Here is a 14,448-nt window from a genome sequence, read left to right as displayed (position 1 = left end):
AACTACACATAATAGCAACCACTTATGCTCCATAGGCTGAATTTTGATGGCTTGAAAAGTTGGAGAAAGAGCAAAGGCCCAAGAAGGACACACTCTTGCTACATATCCAAACCCTTTAGGAAATCACAGAGTGAAAGGGCAGACAGAGAATGGCCCAGGAGAGCTGGAAAGGTGGATTAGGGCACTAAGTATCTGCAAATTTCATCCTGCTATCTTTCAGTCTTTATTGAAAATTTTTATCACTTCCCATCCTTAATTCATGTTGCCTTAAAGAGTAGTAGAAAAATTCTCAGGGTCTAAATCATTCTTTTAGGATTTTTTACATTTTTTTTGCAAGGCAATGGGATTAAATGATTTGCCCAAGGTCACACAGATGAATAATTATTAAGTGTCTGAGGTCACATTTGAACTTAGATCCTCCTGACTCCAGGGATGGTGCTCTATGCACTGTGTTACCTATCTGCCCCTATTTTTTTAGGATTTTAAAAGAGGTTCCCATTTTAAAAAATCAGTATAGGGAAGAAAAACATGGAAGCATTCATTTGTGAGATGCAGTATTTTGTGTTCTAAACTTGGGATGGCCTGCCTTGTGGATCATTTGAGCCAAATGCATATGAAGGTGGATAAACACATAATGGCTGAGAAATACGTCATGTGCAATCTTATTAAAGATGCAGTGTTTAATTTAAATAGGGACAAACTAATGTGATTTTAGTGTATCACATCATTTTTATATCTTTTTAATTCTCTAATGGATGGAAAAAAATCAAAGGAGTTCATGTATTCTTCTCATTACTTACATGTACTCATATCCACATTTATATATATGTATATATGCTTCCACATACATTTGCACACTATATATATATATATTTATATATATATATATATATGTGATTAGAATTAGATTTAACTTATAAGTGGTTCCATTTTTATCACACCATCATCCACAGGCTAAGCAGTCCCAGAGTTGGGACAAATAGTCAAAATAATATCAAATTAAAGCTTACAACTAGATATATTTTTCCTTATCTAGAAATCTTTTCATTAAAATAATTTTTAAAAATAGAGTATTATAATCTATAGAGCAAATAACTCTTAAAAACGGATCAAATAGCTTGAATTATGAAACAGTTCAAGTCTTACAGGCTAAAAGACAGGTATAGAAAAATCCATATAACAGCAATTTGCTTTGTTTTTTACAAATTTTTTTTCTCTAAGAGACAGTCTCAAATGGGTGAGATATGGTAGCTGCTAATTAGATGATGTGTTGTATAAGTTGAAGCCAGAGTTCAGAAACACATACATAAATTATCCATATATCTATTTAAGTTTCCTCAATGGTGAGATAACAAATATAAAAAAATTAAAATTCATTCTACTTTTAAAAAATCAACATACTAATGACTCCATGAGACAGCAAGAGTCAGTTAAACAAAATCAAAAAATAGAAGCAAATGTAAAATACCTCATCAACAAAGCCACTGAAATCGAGAATAGATCAGGGAGGGGCAACCTGAAAATTATAGGACTTCCTGAAAACATTGAAGAGAAAAAAAGCCTGGACTTAATATTACAGGATCTAGTGATGGAAAACTACCCTGATATCATGGAATTGGAGGGCAAAGTAGTTATTGAAAGAGTACATCGATCCCCACCAGAAAAAGATCCTAAAATGAAAACACCAAGGAATGTTGTGGCCAAACTGCAGAGCTATCAAATAAAAGAGAAAATCCTGCAAGCAGCCAGAAAGAAACAATTTAAATATCAAGGAGCCACAGTAAGGATCATGCAGGACCTGGCTGCATCAACTTTAAGGGATTGAAGGGCCTGGAACGAGATATTTTGAAGAGCAAGGGAGCTTGGAATGCAGCCAAGAATCTACTTTCCTGCAAAGCTGAGCCTTCTTTTCCAGGGAAAAAGATGGACATTTAACGAAATGGAAGAATTCCAAAAATTTATGATGAAAAGACCAGAGCTAAACAGAAAATTTGGGCATCAAACAGGAGGTTCAAGAGACACAGGAACAGGTAAAAAAAAGGGGGGGTGGGGCGGTAAAAGAAAAAAAATGGAATCTAGTAAGTTGAAACTGGCTATATCCCAGCATGGGGGTAAAAAAAAAAGATTCTCATAAACCTTGAGAAATGTAACTCTAACAGAGAGAATACACCTAGCCAGAAATGATGGACATTCATGACCTATCCATGAGACTACTATCTAATGGGATGTAACTGGCTTTAACCCCACTTGGGAGAAAGACTCTAATAACTCTCAGGAATTTTGACTCTATTCGATAGAATATACAGAACTAAAAGGGACTGACACTTAGAATTTTCTATGACTTAGATAGAATGATCTAAAAAAAACACTACTGCCCTAAAAAGGGGGACAGGAAAGAGATGGGAGGAGGGAGGGGATTGAATGGGGTAAATCTCATTACACTAAGAGGTACAAAAAAACCTGTGGTAATAGTGGGGAAGAAGGGAGCAGAGGAGAAACACCTGAATCTTCTTCTCATCAGACTTGGCTTAAAGTCAACCTACACATACTCAGTTAACTTATAACACATCTATCCTTTCAAGTATTAAAAGGGGAAAAGGGGAGGGGGGACAGAGAAAGGGAAGGGGAGTGGGGGAAATAAGGGGAAATAACAAAAGGAAGGGAAGGGGAAAAAGGGAAAGGGGAAAGGGGAGGGCACGATATAGGAGGGCAAACACACTGAAGGGGGTGGTTTTCAGAAACAAAAGACTGGGGAATATGGATAAAAGAGGGAAAGGGGGAAAATACAAACAGAGGGAAGATAGCATGGAGGGCAATAAAGAATTAGTAATCATAACCTTGAATGTGAATGGGATGAACTCTCCCTTAAAACGTAAGCAAATAGCAGAGTGGATTAAAAACCAGAATCCTACAATATGCTGCTTACAAGAAACTCATTTGAAGCAGAGAGATACAAATAGAATAAAGGTAAAAGGCTCGAGCAAAATATATTTTGCTTCAGCTGAAGTAAAAAAAAGCAGGGGTAGCAATCCTAATCTCAGAAAAAGCAGCAGCAAAAATAGATGTCGTTAAAAGAGATAAGGAAGGAAACTGTATCCTCCTAAAAGGTACCATAGACAATAAAGTCATTTCAATATTGAATATATATACACCCAGTGGGACAGCACCCAAATTCTTAGAGGAGAAGCTGAAAGAATTACAGGAAGACATAGACAGCAAAACTCTACTAGTGGGAGACCTCAACCTCCCACTATCAGATCTAGATAAATCAAAACATAAAACAAACAAGAAAGAAATTAGGGAGGTAAATAGATTGTTAGAAAAATTAGATATAGTGGACTTATGGAGGAAACTGAATGGGGATAGAAAGGAATATACCATTTTCTCTGCAGTACATGGAACTTATACAAAAATTGACCATGTACTAGAACATAAAAACCTAATGATCAACTGCAGAAAGGCAGAAATAGTGAATACATCTTTCTCAAATCACAATGCAATAAAAGTCATATGCAATACTGGGCCAAGGAGATATAGACTCAGAACAAATTGGAAACTGAATAACCTCATTTTAAAAAATGAGTGGACCAAAAAACAAATTATAGAAAGAATTAACCATTTTATCCTAGATAATGATAATAATGAAACAACATACCAAAACCTATGGGATTCATGCAAAGCAACTCTCAGGGGATATATTATAGCTCTAAATGCTTATATGAATAAATTGGAGAAAGAGGAAATCAATGAACTAAACATGCAACTAAAAAAATTAGAGAAAGAACAAATCAAAAATCCCCAATTAAGTACCAAATTAGAAATTCTAAAAATTAAAGGAGAAATTAATAAAATTGAAAGCAAAAAAAACTATTGAGTTAATAAATAAAACCAAAAATTGGTATTATGAAAAAACCAATGAAATTGATAAACCTCTGGTCAATTTGATTAAAAAAAGAAAGAAGAAAACCAAATAGCTAGTATCATAAATGAAAAAGGTGAACTCACCACCAATGAGGAGGAAATTGAAGTAATAATTTGAAATTATTTTGCCCAACTCTATGCCAATAAATTTGATAATCTAAGTGAAATGGATGAATATTTACAAAAATATAAGTTGCCCAGGTTAAATGAAGAAGAGATTAAATACCTAAACAACTCTATCTCAGAAAAAGAAATTCAAGAAGCCATTACTGAACTCCCTAAAAAAAATCTCCAGGGCCTGATGGATTCACAAGTGAATTCTACCAAACATTTAAGGAACAATTGGTTCCAATCCTATATAAACTCTTTGGAAAAATAGGGAAAGATGGAACTCTACCTAACTCTTTCTATGAAACCAATATGGTACTGTTACCTAAACCAGGAAGATTTAAAACAGAGAAAGAAAATTATAGACCTATCTCCCTGATGAATATAGATGCAAAAATCCTAAATAAAATCTTAGCAAAACGATTACAAGTCATCACTAGGATAATACATTATGATCAAGTAGGATTTATTCCAGGAAGGCAGAGTTGGTTCAATATTAAGAAAACTGTTAGTATACTCAATTATATCAACAACAAACCTATCAGAAATCATATGATCATATCAATAGATGCTGAAAAAGCTTTTGACAAAATACAGCATCCATTCCTATTAAAAACACTAGAGAGTGTAGGAATAAATGGATTGTTCCTTAAAATAATTAGCAGTATCTATCTGAAACCATCAACAAGCATTATATTCAATGGGGAGGGGCTACAGGCATTCCCATTAAGATCAGGGGTGAAACAAGGGTGCCCATTATCACCACTACTATTCAATATTGTATTAGAAATGTTAGCTTCAGCAATTAGAGAAGAAAAAGAAATTGAAGGAATTAGAATTGGAAAGGAAGAGACAAAACTCTCACTCTTTGCAGATGACATGATGGTCTACCTAGAGAATCCCAAGAAATCATCTAAAAAACTACTAGAAACAATTAGCAATTTTAGCAAAGTTGCAGGTTATAAAATAAACCCTCATAAATCCTCAACTTTTCTATATATGTCTAGCAAGAAACTGCAGGAAGAGCTAGAAAGAGAAGTCCCATTCCAAGTAACCTCAGACAATATAAAATATTTGGAAGTCTATTTGCCGAGACAGACTCAGAATCTTTTTGAAAAAAATTATAAAACACTTCTCACACAAATTAAATTAGATTTAAATAACTGGGCAAATATCAACTGCTCATGGAGAGGTAGAGCTAATATAATAAAAATGACAATTCTACCAAAACTAAACTATCTGTTTAGTGCCCTACCAATCAAAATTCCAAAAAATTACTTTAACGAGTTAGAAAAAATTGTAAGTAAATTCATATGGAGAAATAAAAAGTCAAGAATTTCCAGGAGCTTAATGAAAAAAAGTGCAAAAGAAGGTGGCTTAGCCCTACCAGATCTAAAATTATATTATAAAGCATCAGTCATCAAAACTGTTTGGTATTGGCTAAGAAATAGAGTGGTGGACCAGTGGAATAGACTAGGTGTAAAAGCAGGAGATGATTATACTAATCTGCTGTTTGATAAACCCAAAGAGTCTGACCATTGGGATAAAAACTCCCTCTTTGATAAAAATTGCTGGGAAAATTGGAAGTTAGTATGGAAGAAACTTAGATTAGACCAACACCTCACAGCCTTTACCAAGATAAGAGCCAAAAGGTTACAGGACATAGACATAAAAAACAATACTATAAGCAAATTAGAAGATCAAGGACTAGTCTACCTGTCAGATCTATGGAAAGGGGAACAGTTTATGACTAAGGAAGAGTTGGAGAACATCACCAAAAACCAAGTAGATGATTTTGATTACATTAAATTAAAAAGCTTTTGCACAGATAAAACCAATGTAACCAAGATCAAAAGAAATGCAGTAAATTGGGAAACAATCTTTACAATGAAAGATTCTGACAAAGGACTCATTTCTAAAATATACAGAGAACTGAGTCATATTTTTAAAACAAAAAGCCATTCCCCAATTGACAAATGGTCAAAGGATATGCAAAGGCAATTTACAGATGAAGAGATCAAAGCAATCCATAGCCATATGCAAAAATGCTCTAAATCATTAATTACTAGAGAAATGCAAATTAAAGCTTCCCTGAGTTACCACCTCACACCTCTCAGATTGGCCAGTATGACCAGGAAGGATAATAATCATTGTTGGAAGGGATGTGGGAAATCTGGGACACTATTACACTGTTGGTGGAGCTGTGAACTCATCCAACCCTTCTGGAGAGCTATTTGGAACTATGCCCAAAGGGCAACAAAAATGTACATACCCTTTGACCCAGCAATACCACTACTGGGTCTATACCATGAAGAGATGAGGAAAAAGGGTAAAAACATTACTTGTACAAAAATATTTATAGCAGCCCTGTTTGTGGTGGCAAAGAATTGGAAATACAGTAAATGTCCTTCAATTGGGGAATAGTGTCATGGAACACTATTGTTCTATTAGAAACCAGGAGGGACGGGATTTCAGGGAAATCTGGAGGGATTTGCATGAACTGATGCTGAGTGAGATGAACAGAACCAGAAAAACACTGTACACCCTAACAGCAACATGGGAGTTATGTTCAAGCTTGAAGGACTTGCTCATTCCATCAGTGCAACAATCGAGAACAATTTTGGGCTGTCTGCAAAGGAGAGTACCATCTGTATCCAGATAAGGAGCTGTGGAATTTGAACAAAGTACAATGACTATTCCCTTTAATTTAGAAAAAAACAGATAGCTTATTGTCTGATCTTGTTACCTCTTAGACTTGTCTTTAAGGATATGATTTCTCTTTCATCACACCCAATTTGGATCAAGGTACAACATGGAAACAAAGTAAAGACTGACAGAGTGCATTCTGGGGGAGAGGGGGGAGGGAAGCAAGATTGGGGGGAAAATGTAAAACTCAATATCTTCAATAAAAAATAAATTTAAATTAAAAAAAAGAAAACAAAGACTAAATAAAAATATACCTTGAATGTAAAAAAAAAATCAACATAGCAAGGATCAATATGGGCCATTTCTAGATGAACTAACAGTTTTATTTTACATTGCAGATCACATGAAGAGTCACAGTTTCTTTCACTCTTCCCTCCTGGATACCAACATTGTGCATTTTCTTTTTAAGTAGCCTTTGACAGTGAACTAGTTCATATGCCAAAAGCTTTGCACTTTAACCAACAAACTCTGTAACTGTTCATGAACAATTTTTTATCTCAGTAGTTTTCTCTTAATACTTTTGAAATTGTCATTCAAATTCTTTTATTAACAGCATTTGAGATTGACAGTCTAAAATCCCACTGTGTGTTACTGTTCAGTACTGTCTATTTCTCCATGACCCTATTTGGAGTTTTTGTGGCAAAGATATTGGAGTGGTTTGTCATTTCCTTCTCCAGTTCATTGGAATGATGAGGAAACTGAGGCAAACAAGCTTAAATTAAGCCCAAGATCACACAGTCAGATCTGATTTGAACTCAGGTCTTCCTGATTACAGGACTGGCATTCTATCCACTGAACCATCTATATACCCATATTATCTCCTCTTCCCTTCAGGAACTCCTAGGAACAGATAAGTTATAAAAAGTGGCAAAAGTTAGTTGTAAAAACACCAAATTTCCATTTGGTAACTCTTTCATATATTCAGAAAGAGATTCAGCAAACATGGATGGTGTTTCTGCTGGATCAGTTTTACTGATGAGTTTTTAATGAGAGATTGTGTGGGTGGTGGTGGTTGGGGAATGGGATGAGACAAATGCTCAATAAACTTGGGCAGGAAAACTAAGAATGCAGCAGGATGTTTATGGCCAGAATCCCTAATATCTTCCTCCTTGTCAACATACAAAATAAAATGTTTCACATTAATCTAGCAGTGGGATGCTTTCAGAAGCTAGATAAAATTGATTACAACAGCACCCCCTTTTCTCCTTCCTTCTTTACTCTAAATAATAAGGGGGAGGAATGAAAAAAAGCTAAATATCATCATCATCATCATTATAAACTATTATTATCCTGAGAGATAGCATGAAAGATGAGTGTTAGTAAGAGTATTGGGCATAAAGTAAGGACTGGGTTTGATCACATACATCAAGTCCCACTTCAGACACTTAATGGCGTTTTGACTCTCTCTGGACCTCAATTTCTCATCTGAATTTGATTACCTTAAAAGTCTCTTCCCTTTTAAAGTATGATTTTATGATCCTATGATCCTAGCTGAGTCATTGAGCTGCCCTTTAGGTTTCTCATTTGTAAAATGGAGACAGAAGTATGTATATACTTCCTACCTCAAAAGTTTGCCAGGAAAATGCTTTCTATGCAACTAGATGGACAGAAAACTTGTTTTCTTGAGACAAGAAGACTTGAGTTAAAATATTAACTCAAGTACTCAGAGCTGTGTGACCCTGAGCAAGTCAGTAATCCCTCTTAACCTCATTTATAAAAGGGAATACCTAATAGGATGATTGTGGAGATAAAACACTTTGTAAAAAAATTGAAGTGCACATAAACACTAGCTATTATTTTTAAAGTTTAAAACATTACATAAACATATATTCATTTTCTAGGAATGGTGGCAAAAGTCTACTCAATGATTAATACATTAACAGGTCCAGCATACAGGAAAAATGAAGAGAATGACCATATTCACTGAGGTTTAATTGGGATGTATAGTCTAGATTTTGTACATTCACAGTCCACTTCCTTGTTAGATAAAACATAATATCATTTCAGTACAGATATAAGAATGAGGACCAGTGGATGGGAATCACAAGAAACATTTATGATTTCAGCTTGGTGCACTGGAAGGACTTCCTAACAATTAGAGCTGAAATGTTATCCTTTGAGGTATCTAGTGCATGTCAATGTATGCAGTTTCTTTGTCAATTATTGATTGATTGGCCTGGGTATATGACAGTTCTGACTAGCATTCTCACATTTTTAAGATTTCACTATTAAAATTTTTGTTTGTTTGATTTGTTTGTTCTTATCTCCTTCACATAGTCTACTGTGAGGAAGAAAATCATATCAGGTAAATTGCATTTCTTTGGGGGAAAAAGGATCAATATTAAATTTTATCAATATAATAAATATTTCAATATTTTTGCTATGAAATTATATAACATTAATTTTAAATGTCCATTCAAATACTGAACAGCATAATCTAAAGGGAAAATATCTCAGCACCTAATTACATTTATTTGCTGAAACAGGAACTAGAAGAGATTCAGGAAGTTATTAGAAAATAAATACCAACTTTTACCTCTCATTAATGCTGGCCCTGCTAATAATTCTGCCAATGTGGACTTCTCCAAATGCTACTCAAGTTAAAGAAGCTATATAAGTGACATATTCACCAGAGCAAGGGACACACAACAACTGAGTCAGGTTATAATATTTAGAGACTATATTCATTCCTTTGAACTAGCATACATTGAACATCTGAATAAAATAAAAGAAAGGATATTACTGAAAGAGTGAAAAAATTTTTATAGTATAAATAAAAATTTAATTTTTCTGAGAGCTTTAAGTGATTAAAATAATAAATTATTTTGATAAATAAATTCTTAAAGAAAATTTACAATTTTATTTTTCTAGTATGTGTAGAGGCAAAGCTACATAATAGTTATCATTGTATCACTCTAAAAAATTTTTTCTGGAGCTTTTAAAAAGTGCACTCCATTTAAACCATGCATGTTGGATTGCATATAATTATTAGATAAAATATTTTTGTTCTTTTGACAAATGTTGCTCAAAACACATATTGACATGGATTACTAAAAACAATCACTCACCCTGTAGGTAGGTCCTCAAACTCTTCTGACCATTGCTCCTGGACATCCTCAGTAGAAAGATCTACATCCCGGGTGGTAGCAAAATTGAACTCGCTACCTTCAGTTCCATGAAAATAAATGGCATTCCCATCTGATTGGCAGCTATGCTATAGATTTAGAAACAAAACAAAAGAAAGGAAATTGTTTTGAGGTGAGTTTTATTTATTTATTATGTTAATTCTCATTTACACTGGGAGCTTTGAAGCATTAAATGCTACATATGAGTTTACAAAATACTACACAATGAGTTTACAAATGAAATCAACAAATAAAAAGTCCATTCATTTTTAAGTCTTTCTTGAATTGCTACTAAAACTTTTGTTTCTCTTATTTCAACTTATTATAAGTAAAGTCTATTATTTATTAGTTTCCTATAGAAAAGAGGTCAAAAGATCTTTTGAGCTTTGACCTCTTCAATAAAGTATTCTCAATGGAATAGAAGTTTGTTAATTGGAATGATTTCCTATTCTTATCATAGTCCTTGTTTGTAGGCATGAAGTGCAAAATGAGTTTTCACATATTTTCAGTTTTATGGTTATGCGCTAAATCACACTGACCTTTTCAATATTCTATACTTTGCTGGTTTGCCATTCAGACCCTTCACATTGAGTCTGTAAATGGCATATGAGAAGAATGACTATCTAATCAAAACATGGAATACAGAAAAGGTCAAGGTAATCCCAAATATGACCCTATCATTGTACTCTGCTATCTTGACAGAGGTACTTGAAGGAGGACAAGGTTGAATTTCATTTGAGACAAGGGATGTAAGAAAGATCATTCCCGTCAGTATTTCTCAACTGAATATGGAATATGAAAAGACAAAAAGGAAATAATTTCTCATGATAACTTTTTCAATACTGTCATGGTCCAGATCTCTGATTTCATGGCAAAGAGAAACTTTAGGGACCTTATAACAAGAGAGAATTGTCTGGGAGGGGTATTGAGAGGTTGTGACTGGTACAAGACATATATCTAGTCAGTATCAGAGATGGGACTCCTATTCAGGATTTTCTCCCCAAGGTCAGTCTTAAACATTCTTCTCTATACTGCTTTCCAGACTTAGAATGATTACTTCTTTCATCTACTAATGGATGAAATTTCTTTGCCTAACTTCTTCACTCAATAAAGCAAACATTTTCCTTTGGTCTTAAAATATATTGTGAATTACATGAACAACATCTTTCTGACAAATTGTGTGGAGTCAGATGCAAATCAATGAAGGTTTTTAAGCAATTTCTCTGCATTGAGAGGTTGTTGTTCTTCATTTATTCAGTTGTGTCAGACTCTTCATGATCCCATTTTGGTTTGTTTGTTTTTTTTTTTTTTTGGTAGAGATAAAGAAGTGGTTTGCCATTTCCTTCTCCAGCCCATTTTATGAATGAGGAAACTGAGAGAAACAGGGTTAAGCGACTTGCCCAAAGTCACACAGTTAGTATGTGAGGCTGATTTAAACTCGGGAAGATGTGTCTTCTTTTGATCAGAAGACCTGGGGTCAAATGCCACATCAGATTCTTAGTACTTCTATGACTTTGGGAAAATTTAGGCATTGAAATAGATGGTCTCTGAGGTCCGTTTTAGTTCTAGGTCATTGAACCTAATATCTTTTTAAAATTTATAGATATAAAAATAGAGATCTGATAGCAAATAACATCTGGGTTCTGATTTTTAGTTCATTAATAAATATTACTGTGTATATTTATAATATGATTCTAGGAACTGTAGGGAATACAAGAGGTATAAAATATGTCTTATGTCTTGGCATATATATGTACTTGTATCCATATAAACATATACACATATATCCATTATATATATATATATATATATATATATATATATATATATATAATGTCCCAAAATTCTTAGTGCAGTTTAAAGCTACATTCATACATACACACAAAAGCTTTAGATATTTAAAACTGCACTAAAACTTTTGGGACATCTGTATGCTTGTATCTTGTTTCTTGTTTGTATGTATGCAAGTATATCTTTCTGTCTATCTATCTATTTATACATATATGTATAAAAAATCAAACATCTTTTTAAAAACATCTTTTACCAGAAAGAAATAGTAATATCCACATGAAACTGGTATCAGGAAAAGACTGGTCTTGAGATAAAGATATTCAATATAAGAGATTTATAGAACAGAGAAGGGAGCAGGAAAAATAAGGACTGGGAACTGAACTGTGGATTGTGTTAAATTTGGATACATGTTTATTTATTATATTTTAAAATACATAGTTTTTAGGGAAAAAGGACATCACATAAATTTTTCTATAGAGATCTAGTTATGAATTTAGTGGATCTAAAAAAAAGATTCTTTTAGTATGTAAAATAATCTCAAGAATTTTGAAAGATGACTTTTTTATGCCATTTCCCAGAAAATTACTCCTTTTCCCATATTAAAAAAAGTAATTGATGCCTACTGTGTGAATGATAAAATATTTTTTAACTTCCAAATTAAATTAAATTCCTTTATTTAGCATTCAGGGACTAGAAAAAGTTCTGGAAATAAAAAAGATGACAATTCAAAATAGACCTTTCCCTTAAGAAACTTACATTCAATTTTCTAACCCTGAAAACAAGGTAGAACCTATGTAGTATGAGAATTGAACTTGAGTATTATATAAGGTAATTTGTTTAATTTCAATGGTACAGCATTAAAACACCAAGCAATGAGGTACTCCTACAACATGGCTCTCATGTTATCACCATAGAGAATTCTTCAGAAATACATCATGAAAGGATTGCCCTCATAATCTTGTTACTATTATATGAATTTTCCTGCTTCTAACTTAAGTTCTTGATACTCAATTCAAAAGCTAAAGCATCCAGCATCCATAAAAGTAAATAGAAATACAGAAATAATGACAAAGCAGTGCATCAGTGTCTTTAAAGACAAACATTTATCACCAGAAAGATAAAGAGATCTTTAGTTATAAACTTGGTAAAATGCTATGAATATACTTAATCCTACATAAAGGTCAGAGCAATTATCATAAGATTCTGGAATTCTGATCAGCCACAGGCTATATTTACCCTAGAAATAATAAGAATTCTGCCACCAATGCATCTTAATGGTTGAATGATTAAAGAAAGTACCACATGACAGACTAAATCATTGTCAGAGAAAATGGGCCATGTACAATATGAACATGTTTGAAAAGAAGGGATGACTTGTGTGATCGTGTAACTAAACATTAATTCAAATATTTCAATTTCATTAAATTTAAAACATTTACTCAATCTCATATTTTTCTTAGGCATCCTTGAGCGATAAATCATGCATATTTTATTCTATTTTTCCCAAGAGTTCTATTTATTCTATTAAAGAAAAAACTAGGTCATCACCTTTTCTTAAAGTTCACATTACTCCTTATTTTCAGCATTTATCTTCTATCAGTTGGAATGGGAAATCCATTTTTCAGTCAACTTGAACAATCAGAAATAATGTAAAATACTCTCAGGCTATTTATATCTCATAAAAACAGACTGATAAAAATGTGCCACCATAGTGGAATTAGGTCACAAAATTTTTAGAGGGACGTTGTAATAATTTGTGCATCACTAATTCTAAGTATACATTTTGAAGTCAAATGTGCTATTAGTGTCTACGTATCTGATGAAAATAAATGATCAAATATATGTATATAAATAAAATATTTTTATAAATAAGCATAATTACAAAGTATACATATATATTATATTTTTGTTGTTCAGTTGACTTTTTGTGATGTCTATTTGGGGTTTTCTTGGAAAAGATCCTAGATCCTGCCAATTCCCTTTCCAGATAATTTTATAGATGAGGAAATTGAGGCAAAAAGAATTAAGTGACTTGCTCAGAGTCACATAGCTACTAAGTGTTGGAGGTCTGATTTAAATTCAAGAACAGGAATATTCCTGATTCTAGGTTTGATATTATATCTCTTCAGGCCTCCTAACAGGTGTCTTAGTCATCATATAGACACAACAATAGTATTTTAAAGTGTTAGTATATTTCTGAACTGTATTAAGTCATATTTGAAAATAGCAAACATGAAGAAAACAGCCAAATCAATCCTGAGCTATGATATTGAGTCAAAAAGTGTTAAATAGCAAAAGAAATAAAGTCAGCTTTGTTTTACTTTGGCTAAATCCAGCAAGACACAGTTCTTACTGCCTTTATTTTTATATAAATTTACAATTGTAAGTGTGAGATTCACATTGGTCAAGTGATCCTGAGAGGCTACTAAGAACATAAATTTCCAAGAAAATGTGTTCTCCATTGGTAGAAGAAATTCTTCACCAGAAATTCTCTCTATACCAAGGAAGTTACATGTTGTCTACAAGAAAATTAAATTTAAAAAATGACTACAATAATGTAACAGCATTTCTATAGTGTTTTTGTTCTCATAAAGTACTTACATATACATACACATCTTCATAATGACCTTTTGAGGTAGGTAAACATTTTCAGATAAATAAGGATCAGAAGATTCAGAGAAATTCATTGATTTGATTGAGTAATGTAGCTGATAAATAGGCAGAACCTAGAATTTAACATAGTTCTGACTCTACCTTGTTTGTGACTTAAATGATTGACTAGACATTGAAAACTGAA

The 14,448-nt window shown here is 33.1% G+C and overlaps 1 protein-coding gene across 1 annotated transcript in view; it reads right to left on the bottom strand.

Annotated features, from left to right (window-relative positions):
• RELN (reelin) overlaps positions 1–14,448 on the bottom strand; it is a 548,816-nt gene that overhangs the window by 233,241 nt on the left and 301,127 nt on the right. The window contains exon 11 of the mRNA XM_074193988.1: positions 9,804–9,949. Within this exon, the coding sequence (XP_074050089.1) occupies positions 9,804–9,949 (146 nt within the window). The remainder of the gene's footprint in view (positions 1–9,803; positions 9,950–14,448) is intronic.

This window comes from Macrotis lagotis, chromosome 7, assembly GCF_037893015.1.
Source record: "Macrotis lagotis isolate mMagLag1 chromosome 7, bilby.v1.9.chrom.fasta, whole genome shotgun sequence".
Lineage (NCBI taxonomy): Eukaryota > Metazoa > Chordata > Mammalia > Peramelemorphia > Peramelidae > Macrotis > Macrotis lagotis.
This window is presented reverse-complemented; position numbering and strand designations above follow the sequence as displayed.